The sequence below is a fragment of the Polyodon spathula genome, chromosome 6, assembly GCF_017654505.1.
Source record: "Polyodon spathula isolate WHYD16114869_AA chromosome 6, ASM1765450v1, whole genome shotgun sequence".
Classification (NCBI taxonomy): Eukaryota; Metazoa; Chordata; class Actinopteri; order Acipenseriformes; family Polyodontidae; genus Polyodon; species Polyodon spathula.
The window spans coordinates 19999102-20012888 of record NC_054539.1 but is presented as its reverse complement, the minus strand read 5'-3'; the positions used below and the strand labels follow the sequence as shown (position 1 = coordinate 20012888).

The 13787-nt window shown below is 34.5% G+C and overlaps 1 protein-coding gene across 2 annotated transcripts in view; it reads left to right on the top strand.

Annotated features, from left to right (window-relative positions):
* Window positions 1-13787, top strand: part of LOC121316985 (serine/threonine-protein kinase Sgk1-like) — a 44734-nt gene that overhangs the window by 18555 nt on the left and 12392 nt on the right. For both annotated transcript variants that reach the window (XM_041252448.1, XM_041252449.1), the window contains 2 exons: window positions 1119-1334; window positions 8106-8172. In XM_041252448.1, coding sequence (XP_041108382.1) covers window positions 1119-1334; window positions 8106-8172 — 283 coding nt within the window. The remainder of the gene's footprint in view (window positions 1-1118; window positions 1335-8105; window positions 8173-13787) is intronic.

Below are 13787 nucleotides of genomic sequence, written 5' to 3'. Positions count from 1 at the left end.
TTGAATTATAGATGATGAAAATCAGAAAACATCAGACTTTACAGATATGATATTTTTCTTGTATACAGTATTATTGTTGCTAAAATGTTAGCAAGCTAGTTTGTATCATTTTATAAACAAACAAAATGTCCCGTAAAATGTTGCCTGACCTTTATAAATTGCTGGGACGATAGCAATATTTAATGACATACATGAATATGCAAGCCACACAGTAAATGCATTAGTACAAAAAAAAACAGCTTTAGGGTTTAATGTTTTTAGCGCTTAGATACAGAAGGTAATTTATTGCTTCATCTTTAAGGAGATGAACCAAAAAACAAATTGCTATCTAAGTTGATGATGGATGTAGCATGAGAAAATTAAGTGCTTCATTTCACTATAATAATTCATAGGCAGGAATAGAAAACCATAATCAGCTATTCTACAAATATTCATATTATGGTCTAATATGTTCTTGGATAAAAATATTAAAATTATGTATTGGGATTGTATTCATGTAACAAAAGGAGTATTCATACAGTGTAAACTAATTGCACATGACTTTAAATATGGCTCAGTTTATTCTAAATGTCACAGAACTTGCTTCAAGCATTTTTTTTTTTTTCAATTTACCTTGCCTTAAGCTGAGCTCGTGGCTTAACAAACTTAAATCTTTATTAGAAATAGAATGACTGCCAATTGTCCACAATTTGAAAGAATGAAGCAATGTGTCAGAACGTTTACCAAAAGTCATCAATTAACATTTGACATCATTCCAATACAATCTGTTCCCCCAGTCACACTGGTGAATGCCAGATAGCTTCACATTTGCAGGGAACAGTTTGGATCGGAAGTCCAGAAGCATGGGAACAGATCAGCTGTGCATTCTTTACCACGCAGAACCGGCCCTACAAAGTGGTTCAGCTACCAATCAATAACATTGTCTAATTCGTGAAACACTGTAATTTGTAAGCACTGGTTTTCCTTAAAATAAAAGTCGTTGATGACAGGTTTGCTTTCTTTTACTGCATACTGCAGTTCAGAGTCATAGTGATTCCATCATGGTTAAACACTCTTTTACACCCCAATGACCTCAACAGTAACAATAAAACATTGTGTTTTATTACCTTTGCACACAGATAAGAAAATGGAAGAAGATGAACAAACATCATACAGACATTAAACAGAAAGCGCATTCAAGGCATCGAGATATAGAAGTGCATTCGAGTTCTCCGTGGCCGATGAGAAATGCACTGTTCTTTGTCCACCCGGTCATGGTGGAATGCTGCATCTGCAATGCCCCATTCATCACCTACAGAACCCAGGATATATGGGAAACAATGGACAGAGCACAGGTATTGTAATTGAACATTAAGAAGCCATCAACATTGTTATGTTGGATTTTGAATTGTATGCTTCACACTTGGACATTATTATGGGTTTTTTATGTTTTGCTCTTGTATCCTAAAAATAGCTGCATGTTATTTTAAGCTCTGAACGCATATTCTACAGTCCTGACAACATACTGTGAAAATGGTGTCTGTGTTAAAGTTGTAACTGTGATTTGTGTTGTGTAATGGATGTGAGGTCTTTGATTTTGCCCCAATGCTCCTGGTGTCAGAAAAAATGATGGTTATCGAAACTAGTAATACTCACAGGCACTTGTGAGCACTCATGGAGTTGGGCACTTTAAATTTCACAGTAGTTCAATTGCTTTTCCCATCATAACCTGTACATTTTAAAACCCATTGAACCACCACTGGATCTCTCTTATTTTCTCTAATGGCACCTTTCACATAATAGCACCTTGATAAAATGTTACCATTGTAAAAACACAGGCAAATGTAATAAAGCATAGTGAAAGCATAGTAAAGCATATTAAAGAAACTTGGCAAACCATGGTAAACTATGATAAATGCATAGTATAACCGTGGGGAAAGCATGGAGAAATAATTAGCCAAACAGCTAGCCAAACATTTCTAGAAAATAAAACAAGACAATCCCCTTGTCTGCAAACTGTGCAAATTAGACCTCTAGATCTACATGTTTACATTAGACCTATAGGCTGTGTGAGACTTGTTCAACTATTCAGCAACAATTATGGGGAAGCAGAGGCACCCCAGTGACATCACAAGGGGCATGATAGCAGGTCCCACAACCCAATGGCAGCATTGACCAACATGCCCATCAAGACAGTCCAGGTTGTTTCTGAAATGCTTGTTTCAACAGTGCTCAAGGAGCTACATGGTCCTATCCACCACTATTAAGGCAATTCTCAATTTCGTTTTGACCATGACATTGTAATTTTCCTTTGAGCATTTAATCCTTTCTATCAGCAATTTGTTCATGTGTCTACAGAAGAAAAATACAGGAGCTACCTGTAAGAGCAACAGAAGTAGCTCTGATGGGCCATGCAATCAGGTAGAGGGAAGGAGATAGATGACAAGGTTCTAGCTTGTAAGAACAGCACCTTTCTTCATCATCTAGGTGTTGCCTCAGCTAGTTATAAACCTTATTCAGCCAAAAATAAATAAGGTTGTTTCTTTACGGTGGTTACATAACATTTTAGATGAACCCTACCCTGCATATAGGTATATGCTACATGAATAGTCAAACTGGAGTGATGCAAACATGTAATGCTGATTAACTCTAAAACCATCTGAAAGAAGGTGCAATCCGATCTGAGAAAATATGACCTTTTACTGCAGATACAAAACCAGGTGGCTCCATCTCATTGAAGTCTTCCTAGTTAATCAATTATTAAACACAGTCAAGTTGAGTTTTAAAGCATTTTGTAAAACTTTGAATTCATATTTCTAAATTAATTGCATTCCCAATAATTTGAACAAGATTATTTGGAATAATGTTCTGATATAGACAGTTGTCATTGGCTAGGCACATACTTGATCAAGAGCCCCATGTAAAATGAGTTATCTTACTGGTTAAATTTAATTTAATAAACAAAAATGTAAAAACTGATAAGGTCTTTAACTAAGTAAGATAGTGTAGTTATTCCATAACTATCCTTACCCCTTAATATTATAAATCAATGTTAATAAATGCTGCAGTTTCATAAACCAGTGGTATTCCACATGCATGCAACACTGTATGACTTTGTGTCAAAATGTTTTTGTGTTTACATGTACCAGACTTTTGGTTATCCAGACGTATTACAGCAGAGGGGGAAAGCTTTTTTTACACTATTGTAACTTTCCAGCTATATAGTGAAATAATTTAAAGTCAGTAGTCGAGCATAAAAACAAAAGGGCATTTATTTGACATATAATTAAATAATATGACTCTAAATGTATTATAAATCCTGAGATTTCTGTGTATTTTTTCTGTATAGAAAGTCTTTTATTAAGAGATACAGCTTTGTAGTTCTCTCGCCCAGACTGCACAAGATGACTAAAAAACAAACAAAAGCCACCCTACACACAATGTATTAACTTTTGACACTTTCATATTATAAGTTTATTTGTACAGGGTGGTTGTAAAGTCCTGATTCATGCAAAAAAAACTTAACCACCACCAAAATGAGCCTTATGCTTCACATTAGTGTTGAACGTTCATCTGGCAGATGATGGAGCAGATGTGCTGACATGCATGTATGTGTGTGTGCAAGTATATATGTATGTAATGTGTCAAGCAACTTCTGTGCTGATGCATATAGAGATGTTATAGCTATATAATTAATACCAAAATTATACTGGCAAGCCATATATTTAGGTCCCAGATTTTAAGAATTAAGGCATACAGATAAAATGTAGAACTGATTTGTAAGTAAAAGTAACTCGTATTTTAGTGCCTTCTACAGCATGTAAACAGTGGGCCAGAATAACACACCTTATAAGGATGCAAGGGGTGTTGTTCTATTCTTTTTAAACTTCAGCAAGCTCTATAACAATACCTATGCAGGACTTGATATATGTAATATTCCCTGGCAGTAGTGACCCTGAAATTCACAGAAACGGGTTGTTCTAATAAGGGTCTTTGTGACAGACACAATTTGGCATTACCACTGGGAAAATGTGCGGTTTCTGGGGAATAGAATCTTGAAGAACCTAAATCTTTTAGCATTACCAAGAAGCAAAATACAGAGAAAGGTTCTGCTTCACATTTTTTTCAAAAAATATTAACGTTGTGTGTTATTAGTTTAATAGCGTTGATAGTTCTGCACTTTGCACTAAAGTAAAGTAAATCTGTCCTACAATTATGATTACCTTGCAGTAAAACTTATGATTGGACTGCATTATCTTTCACCCACAATAGTCTAAACAGCTTTAATCCAGTTGGGAGGTCCTCATTTTTCTTATTGTTGCTTTGGCAAATGAACAGTTAACGTAAACACAATTAATTTAAAGCTAGGTGAAACACTTTTAAAAGAATGTGGTTTAAAAAGCCCGTGCATTCTCTCTGATGTAAAAGGGTGATAATTGGTTTGTTCATCCTATCTCATATCCCATATAAATACACAAAAATTTTACTTTTGGAACGTTGGAATTTGAGACCCTTCAAAAACTTGATATGCTATGAATTACTTGCTTATACACTGTGCCTTTCTGAATAGGCTTAAGCGTCTTTATATAATGAAGTTCATTTAGTCCATATCCAGTTTCGGTCCCATGAGAATACTCACTTTCCTTTTTGTAGGCACGGTAATGATAAAAGCACAATTCATGTTCTCTTTTTTATATGCAGACTGTAACCTTTGAAGCTCGGCAACAGTTAGAGCTATCCCTCGAACCAGACCATCTGGGTGTGAAAGGTTTTTAACCACATTTCCTCTGAGTTGTGGAAGTCTTTCCCTCAGGATTTCAAGACCATAGATACATATTTCAATCTTCAAAATAAAGTCATATATTCACAAAAGAGAATATAATTCTTATCTCAAACTTGCAGGTGCTTTGGAGCCTATTTGCAACAGCTTCACATCTGTGGAATTTAAATTGTTTCATACATTTATTCAAATTAAATAAACTGTACCCAAAGGGGACATTGTGTTTATAAATATACTTTTTAAATATTGCCAATTTGGCTCTTTTTTTGCCTCTTGTGGTTTAAAATACGTGCATAACATCACATGTTGTAGCCCATTTCACCTAATTTTGAGATCAAATGCACACCAACAGTAATGTTACAATAAAACTGTAATGAGTAGAAATAACCAATATTTTGAGGAGAAAACATGTTACATCTACGACGACAAAAGAGGAATACGTTTTCGCTGCTCAGGTGTGTTTTGAGGAAAACCTATAGGCCTCAACATGCTTTCAACCCCTTTTTTCCCTTTTGTTTATTTCTGTTTTTCCAACTTTGCTTCTCTAGTTTTTGCACCATATTTTATTCATGGCTGACATAACCCTTTATGCATGTGTGTTTTCGTCTCACTTTCATTTATAAATGTACTGTTTGTATGAAACATGTAATGAGACATTTGTCAAATTCCTTACAGCCTCTCATAAATCCATTTTAACAAAGCAATATGTTAATGTGAACTCCAGCGCTCTCACAAACAAAACAATGTGCACATTGGGATTTTTGTATTCTTAGGTGTATTAGTTATAATTGTTTTTTTTTCCCTTGTTCCTCCTCTACAATATTATGTTTAATATCACATAGAGTAGTACATGCATGGTTTAGAAACACCAAGAATGTAAACTAAAACTAATGTCAGGGACCTTTGACACAGCTGAAACTTCCTGCACCTTATTTTTTAAAACTAATGCAACAAAAATTCATATTACTTTTTGAATACAATTCTGAACAGCTCGAGGGTGCTTATGGAGATAACCTACTTATACAATGGATTCCAGATAGATAAACTAAAGGCTAACATTACAGAGGCGTGATAATAGACCATAGTAATGGAAAATAAAGGAATGGGGGCCAAGGTTGGATAAGGGATTTTGGCAGCATGACAACTAACAGTATTATTCTGAGGCCAACCAAAACAAGTGTGGAGTTTTTTTACAGATGTTAAAATATTGCAATAAAGCTTGCTTAATAAATGAGCTGACATCTGATAAAAAACAAAAATTATATATATATATATATATATATATATATATATATATATATATATATATATATATATATATATATATATATATTATATTTATAAAAAGTCAAAGACAGAATAATCCACACATAAAGATGTGATATCTACAAAAGGGACCAAGCTATATTGAAGACATATATTCATGTTGCACGTAATAGTTCCTGTTGGAATAAAAATGTCAAGTTTAAGTGACTTTTCACATTTTTGCTGTTAACCCTTTGTACTCAAAGGGCTCTATTTTAACAATCTACTATTTGTTTCTTTGTATAAAACTACTCTATTGTCTGTGACAACATAAAATGTAAAAAATAGTGACTTTAAATATAAGACTCATGTTTTATAATATAATATCTGATTTCCCTTATAGGAATATGTGTTTAATTTCCCCTCAATATACAATAATGCAGTTATTAATGTAGAACACTTATTTTTAATAAATTATTTGGATGTTAGATCATCTGGCATCTCATTTCAAAGAAATTGCTGGGCTACGGTGATTTGAAGTGCTGCTGTTATGCATCGCTGGGATTAATACCAGTTATGTGCAAAACGTGCCACAACTTTTTAAATGTTAACATTTCAGTTAATGCAGCCCATTTATTTTGTACCTGGCAGATTCCCAAATAGTCATATGTGCAGCATTAGGTTTTCATTTAAACAGCTTTGTGTGAGGGGGGAGAATGAATTGGCATGATGTTTGCTAGCTGCTTTTGCTTGGGCCGTGGGGTGTTACTCAGGAGTTCCATGATGTTAAATGTTCTAAACATGTACAAGTTTTCAGAATTAAAGCTATAAAGCAGTAGTTTTCAGTATTAAAGCTATATTTGCAAATAGGGCCTGGGAGAATGGCATTTTAAGACAACATGATGTTTATCTTAAAGTAGTCTAAAACTCATTATTCTAGTAAAAACATGAAGACATTTAAAGCTTTTTAATCTGTTTTAGATTCTGAACTCAGTTTGAGATGCCAAATAACTTGGCACATTTGTGACTCTGCTTAGTTGGTGGCCTGTATAGCTGTCAGAAGTAAAAGCCTCTTACCCTGGTTATGCATTAAAGCTTGGCTTGCATCTGCTGTGTGTGCTTTATGGGTACAGAGTGTCATGATTGCCATCTGTCAGGCTGTGAGAAAAGAAAGTGTGTTGCTGATAACAGTTTGTGGACCATTTGTAGGAATAGTATACAGCACGCAATGTCCTTAACCCAAGCAAGGTAAACAGAAATATGTTTAAGGAATGACATGATTATTTTAAATTCAAGTCATTATTTAATTCCATTATTTTTTTTGCAGTTTTGAAAAATGCTGTTTGAGCTTATACATGTGCAGTGAGCAGGACCTTATCTAGTAGTGCTGATGCAGTTACATCCAACGTTGGAACAGGATTAAAATAGTGCCCCTTTTTGTAATGTCCTCAAATCAATTCAAGGAGGAGTCTTTAACTTTTATATATGTGAAAAACACACATTATTCTGCCTCAGGTGCCTTCATTTAACAGTAATTGGTGTTAGATGTGCCTAACCTTGCAGCAAGGACAATAAAGAAACTGCAGGCACCTTAAATCATTTGAAAAAAATTGTATTCAAATATTTGAGATGCCAAGAAAATATAATATGCTTTTTGTGAGCAATATAAATGGATACCTACATCTATTGAAATCAATAGGAATTACTGATACTTATTTTAAAACGTAACCAAAAGTATAGAGCTGCATGTCATGGTTGCATTGTCTACATTTTTTTTTTTTTTTTTTGTATTTTTTTTTAGTTAGAAATAAAACTTACAGGCCCTGGCTCTGACCTGAACCAAGCATTCCATTTCGTTGCTCACAGTTATAGTTACACATTTTTTACATCAGATGTTGCTGAAAGAAAAACCTCTATATCTGACATGTCTTAGCCACAACCGTTGATGATTAATTAAGCTATTATTTTTTTCACAATAGTCTCTTCGTACTTTTTAATTACAGTAAGCCTATATATTTTCATTGTTGCATAATCAGGCATTTAAAAGAACTGGGCCAATGAATGAAATCACGATGCTGATATTGTCACGTGTCTTTTTCAGGCTATGGACCTTTACAACCCAGTAAACCCACCCAGAGAGAGAAGTTACTGCTGTGCTAATGACCCAGGTAGGACCAGACAACCCCCTTGCCCCCCACACACACACATTAAGAAAAAAAAAACATTTCCGTTAAACAGTGTCAGTTAAAAAAAAAAAAAAAAAAAACTTAATTATAGTTTTGGTTACATTTGTATAGACTCCTTAATTACTATTATGCCATTCTTGCTAGTTCATGTTTCTCACTCAAGAAAAAACAAGAGAGTAAACTCTGCCAGTCTGAAGCCTGTACCATTGCATATAACCGTTCCCTTCACTGATGTTACTTTTCTATTAAAACATAAAAATACTGTTGTACTGAAAAACAACTGTCTGTTTCAAAAGGGTATAAACAGACCTTCCAGGGCAACAAGCTCTTGAAGTACCATTTATCATCCAAATGTTTCAAACTTGAGAAGGACATTGTTTTAACTTTAGCACAACTAGTAACCTGTGGCTATTAAGAAGCGGTGTCCACCAGTCCATAATCATTTTATCATTTTACATGTACATTCTGTGGATTAATCCCACAGAGATCTACTTTTTCATGATACTGAGTCTAATTTTGTATTTACTGCATGGGAGGGGGCATATTATTGGCATACGTGTTAGTTTTAGGTCCCTCGCACCTTTGATTTAAAATGTATGGGTTTTCTAACACCCCAAATCAAATCTACTGATGGAGGTAATATTTTTTTCCATGTTTGATCCACTTTTAAGTCCAGTGGTTAAGGTCCAGTGTTTGTAAGCAGAAGGTGACTGGTTCAAATCCCACCTCTACCACTGACTGACTCATTGTGTGATCCTGAGTAAGTCACTTAACCTCCTTGTGCTACATCCTGTGTCTGAGATGTTAAATCAATGTCCTATTGTAAGTGACTACATATAATGCAAAGTTCACAGCTTACCTCTGTAAAGCACTTTGTGATGGTGGTCCACTATGAAAGATGCTTTATAAAAATAAAGATATTATATTTTTGTTAACATAAAAGCTGCCTAATATATGTGTTTGGTAACAGTTTACTTAAATCCCAGAGGATAGGAGGATACTCATACCTGCACAAGCATAAACATGGAGATGATTGCTGCTCTTATTAGTATTCTTCCAGAAAAAGTGGGTGTAACCCATATTAGAGCTTTTTCAAAGTTACAAATACATCTTAGAAATAAAAAGTTAAACTGCAGAAGGACAAGGGAAGCAGTGATCATGGTGCTGAAGCAGTTGAGAGGTAGGCATAGGAATTTGAAAACTTCGGCAGTAACAACTTTAAGAGCATTCAAATAAAAGCATGATTTGAAAGCAAATGAGGTTGTAAGGGTGATTTTAGGAACCTGTATAAAAGTTTACTGTGGTTACACTGTAGTTTTGCAGCTTACCATTATTTTCCCATGCTATATAATTATTGTGTTTTTCTATGGGTAACCATGTTCTATAATGCTTTACCATAATTATTGCTTATTACAATGCAGGTTTGCCCATCCTCTGCCATGCGTTGACTATGATGATTGATACTTTGTTACATTCTTTAGCACTGTACAGTTTACCCCAATCAACTTTTATATGGGTAAATATACAATAAATCCACAATAAGTGAGTATAGCTTTGGCAGTTTCAGTATGTTCCTCAGCTTAAATGATGAGAAGATTATAAAGCTTAGGGGCCAGCCAACTAAACACACAATTGTATTACTTAACTGAAAAATGATGTGATTTTTGTGCAGCGATAGCATGGAGGGGTCCTTGTTCAGGTCACATTGACGAGTTGTGATGTCAAAATATCTCACTTGCTTTTGTAATAGTATAGATTGTAACCTAGCCTGGTAAACTAAACTGTATATGTTATCCAATATAAAATACATGTTGTACAGTACAGTGTTCAGTTAAGTAAATTAACCCTACTGAGCCTACCATACCACTGCTGTTAATTTGTTGTTGTAACTTTTGTGTAGTATTTTCTAAGGAAACAGTTTGTTTTAAACAGGATGGGTAAATCATCAGAGAGACAGGAGCAGTTGTTTTTTCTCCTAGTTTTTATATATTTAGACAAGCAGGAGAACCATTCTGTCAATAAAGATCAATTCCAGTCTGGGATGTTGTTCCAGTCAGGTCATACATTTGTTAGCTGGCTCTTAGCAGTTTCAATTTATTAACTCAGGACATGCTAAGAATAAAGAACTAGACTTAAATGAAGCCTGAGGACAATAGTTGTGCATCACTGAATTAGACATTGCTTGACAGTAAGGTTCTGTATTTATTAACGGTACTAAGGGGAATTCAATCAACACATACATCACTCACTGTTTTATGAACTAACTTATTTTTCTGTTACATGACGAAATTCAAATAACTTTCAAACATACCACACACCCCTGCTATAGAAAAAAATGAGTAACCATTGTGCTAACATTAAAAATGGTCTAATTGAAAACACAGGCAAGTACCTCTCAATTTATACACAAAACAAAGTGTGAGTCTGAACAGAGCTGCTATTAAAAATGCTTTATAACCTTATATAACCTTTATAACCTTTGCCCTGGAACAACAATGCTGTGCTAGTCATAGCACAATTATAATGGTGCACTCTGTAGCAAAGCTGATGTTCTCAGCATAACCTTCAGTAACTTTAGACATAATTCATGCCATGAATGGTGTTTTGTTGCTGTTAAACTGCTATCCTCTCCATTCAGCCAAACTGCTGATTCTGAATGGCCTTTGCTAAATTAAATCAGACTGTGGTAAAATGGTAATTTTCCCAGTTTTACAGATTACATCTGCAGTAAGATTAAAAGCAGGGCTACAGTGGCTCTTTCTTTAGCTCTCTGTTTATTACATCGTTTGCGACATACCCATACACCTTACAGGGCTATAATCACGACAAACAACCTTAAACCAGTCATGATAAAGATATACCGTGTGTATCCACTTAAACTCATTTGGTTTTCACAGGATAATGAAGCATCGACCTCAAAAGGACTTGTAATAAACAAGATGTCCCATAAGTGCAGTAGTACCCTAAATATTATCCATTTACTACCAATGCAGATAAAAAAAGGTCAGATATTTGTTCTTCATTTTCCCCAAAGAAACTAGTTTCCCCAGTGATGACTGCTAATAGTGCTGGTGTTCACCTTTCCCCGTTACTCTAATACTCTAGAAGGAACACTTGTTGTTTCCAACAGTCAATCCTATCATTAGGGAATTGAGTATATTATTGGAACATTAAGTGAACATTTAGCCAGAACATAACAGGCACTACTTTTATTGACAGGGATGATTGATAAGACAACGTTCTTTGTTCAAATGTAGGATATTAGAAAAAGCCACTGTAACGTAGCTTAGTCAAGCACACATCTAATATAATAGCTGGAATTACTAAGACCACAAACCGTCATGCTTTTTCATCCATCATAATAGGGTGTGAAAGAACACTTAAGCTGTACAAAGGGTTCTCAGTCAGGGATAGGAGAAGTTGGAGAAGCTAGTGATTACAGTCAATTGTACAAAAATGTGATACAGCGCTATCTATAATTACCTCAGGGTGTGGGCCTTTCCGCTTATCTGTCGAAGGCTGAGGCTCAATGGTTATATTTATCTCAGCTGAATAGACAGTCACAAGAACTGGTAAGGTCACCAGCTTGGGAGGGATGCAAGGGGGGAAATGTTTCCACTGAGAGTCATGTAATTAGTACTGTACAATTAGTACAGCAGACGATGAGGTTAGACTGTAAAAGTCATCCTGTACAGTAAGTATGCCGATTAAACATAGCATTCCTCAGTTAAGTACAAAGCATACTTTTCCCACATTTTTTAAACTACTATTACAGTCTGCATTCAATCATTAGGCAAGCTACATTTGCTTACTGTGTTTTATTAACAGACTATCTAAATGTTTTTCTTTTTTCCTACTGTGGATTCCAAACTAAATCATTAATTTTGTTGCACAAAGCTTTGCATTCAAATTCCAAATTCCAATTCCAAATAACAGCAAACTAATTGCAATTATGTTGAAACTGATCAAGTTGCCAACACTTTCAGTTTTTTTTTTTTTTCCCTCCACAATAACTAACATTTTATCCCAGCGCCTGGGGTGTTTTTGGAAAGGCATTCAGTGCTGGGTATGATTATATTTCTTATGATTATTATATTATATTCCTCTATTTGATTGAATGCAGAACGCATAGCATAGTTGTAATGAAGTCCAGCAAAAAGGAATGGAATTCATGTCACCTGCAGCGCATTCCTCAGTTCCAAAGTACCATATTGAATAGATACAAGTTTCACAATTCATGTGCCATAGTTGAGTGACCAAGAACTAGACCACAAGAATACAAATGGAATACCTACCTATTCCTGGGTTCCACTCAGACTTTAAATTCCAATAACCCACAGCTGCTTGTAAATGAGGGCTAAATAAATGTGTAGACATTACCCACAGCAGAGATCTGATTTCTATACTAACTGCTAAATCATTGGGTGTTGTCTGCAGGACTTCCTGACATTTTAAGCAGATATGACAACCCTAGACTGTGAACTGTACAGTATGTGTGTGCGTTTATTGTAGTAAAACTCTCATGTCGTGTAATCATTTTCAAGTCGGTAATATTTAACTCAGAGCTTAACAAAAATGTTGAAGCAGGGTGACTGATGTGTAACAAAATGGTCTAAATAATAAATTAATAGAAGCACTTTGAATGAAAACAGAATACTGCTCACCAGAATGTTAACTTGTATTGAGTTATGGGCCTAATTTATTTTAAACATCCCTTTGAAGTTAGCTTATGTGTGCTTGCTTGGTTGCCATTTCAACTGTTAATATCCCATAAACCATTTCGGGTGCTCACTTTATAATTTCAGTGATAAGAAAATTCTGCAGAAAAAGCTAATGGTATGTTGCACTTTGACCTGTGACTTTAAGATGTTATGTTATGGCGATGTGACTTCAAGATATTTGCTTCATACCTGGTATATAATTGCATTATATGATTCTCTGGGTAATATATGTGATTATATGAGATTTCCAGATATCTTTAAATGGCGCTTTAAATGATATATCTAAAATGCATTTTAAGATACATTTAAATAATTTTAAGATATCTCTAACTTCCTGTTCATTTAGAGATCTCTAAATCATTTAGAAGTCTCGCTAAATAACTTCCTGTTCATTTAGAGAGACCTCTAAATAAACAGGAAGTCAATTTTCACAGGAAGTTAGTTTGAGATATCTCTAAATAAATAGGAAGTTATTTAGAGCAATCTCTAAATGAGTTAGAGATATCTCAGAATGAACAGGAAGTTATTTCAGGATAGCTTGAAATGATTTAACAATATCTCTAAATGAACAGGAAGTTATTTCGAGATATCTCTCAATGACAGTTTGGCGTACCATGCTAGTAAAACATTATTTAAAGATATATGTAAATCAATTTGAGATCTTTTTTATTTCATTTTTAGATATCTCAAAATGAAATTAATATATCTTCAAACGTGTTTATTTACAGATATCACACATTCATCTAAATATCTCTGCAAATGATTCACAGATATTTCAAACTATTTTAAAAAAAATTATTTTGAGATATCTCTAAATAATCATTTGTCTTGCCATATAATCATGACCTTGACCTCTAAACTAATATAGCTGCCATA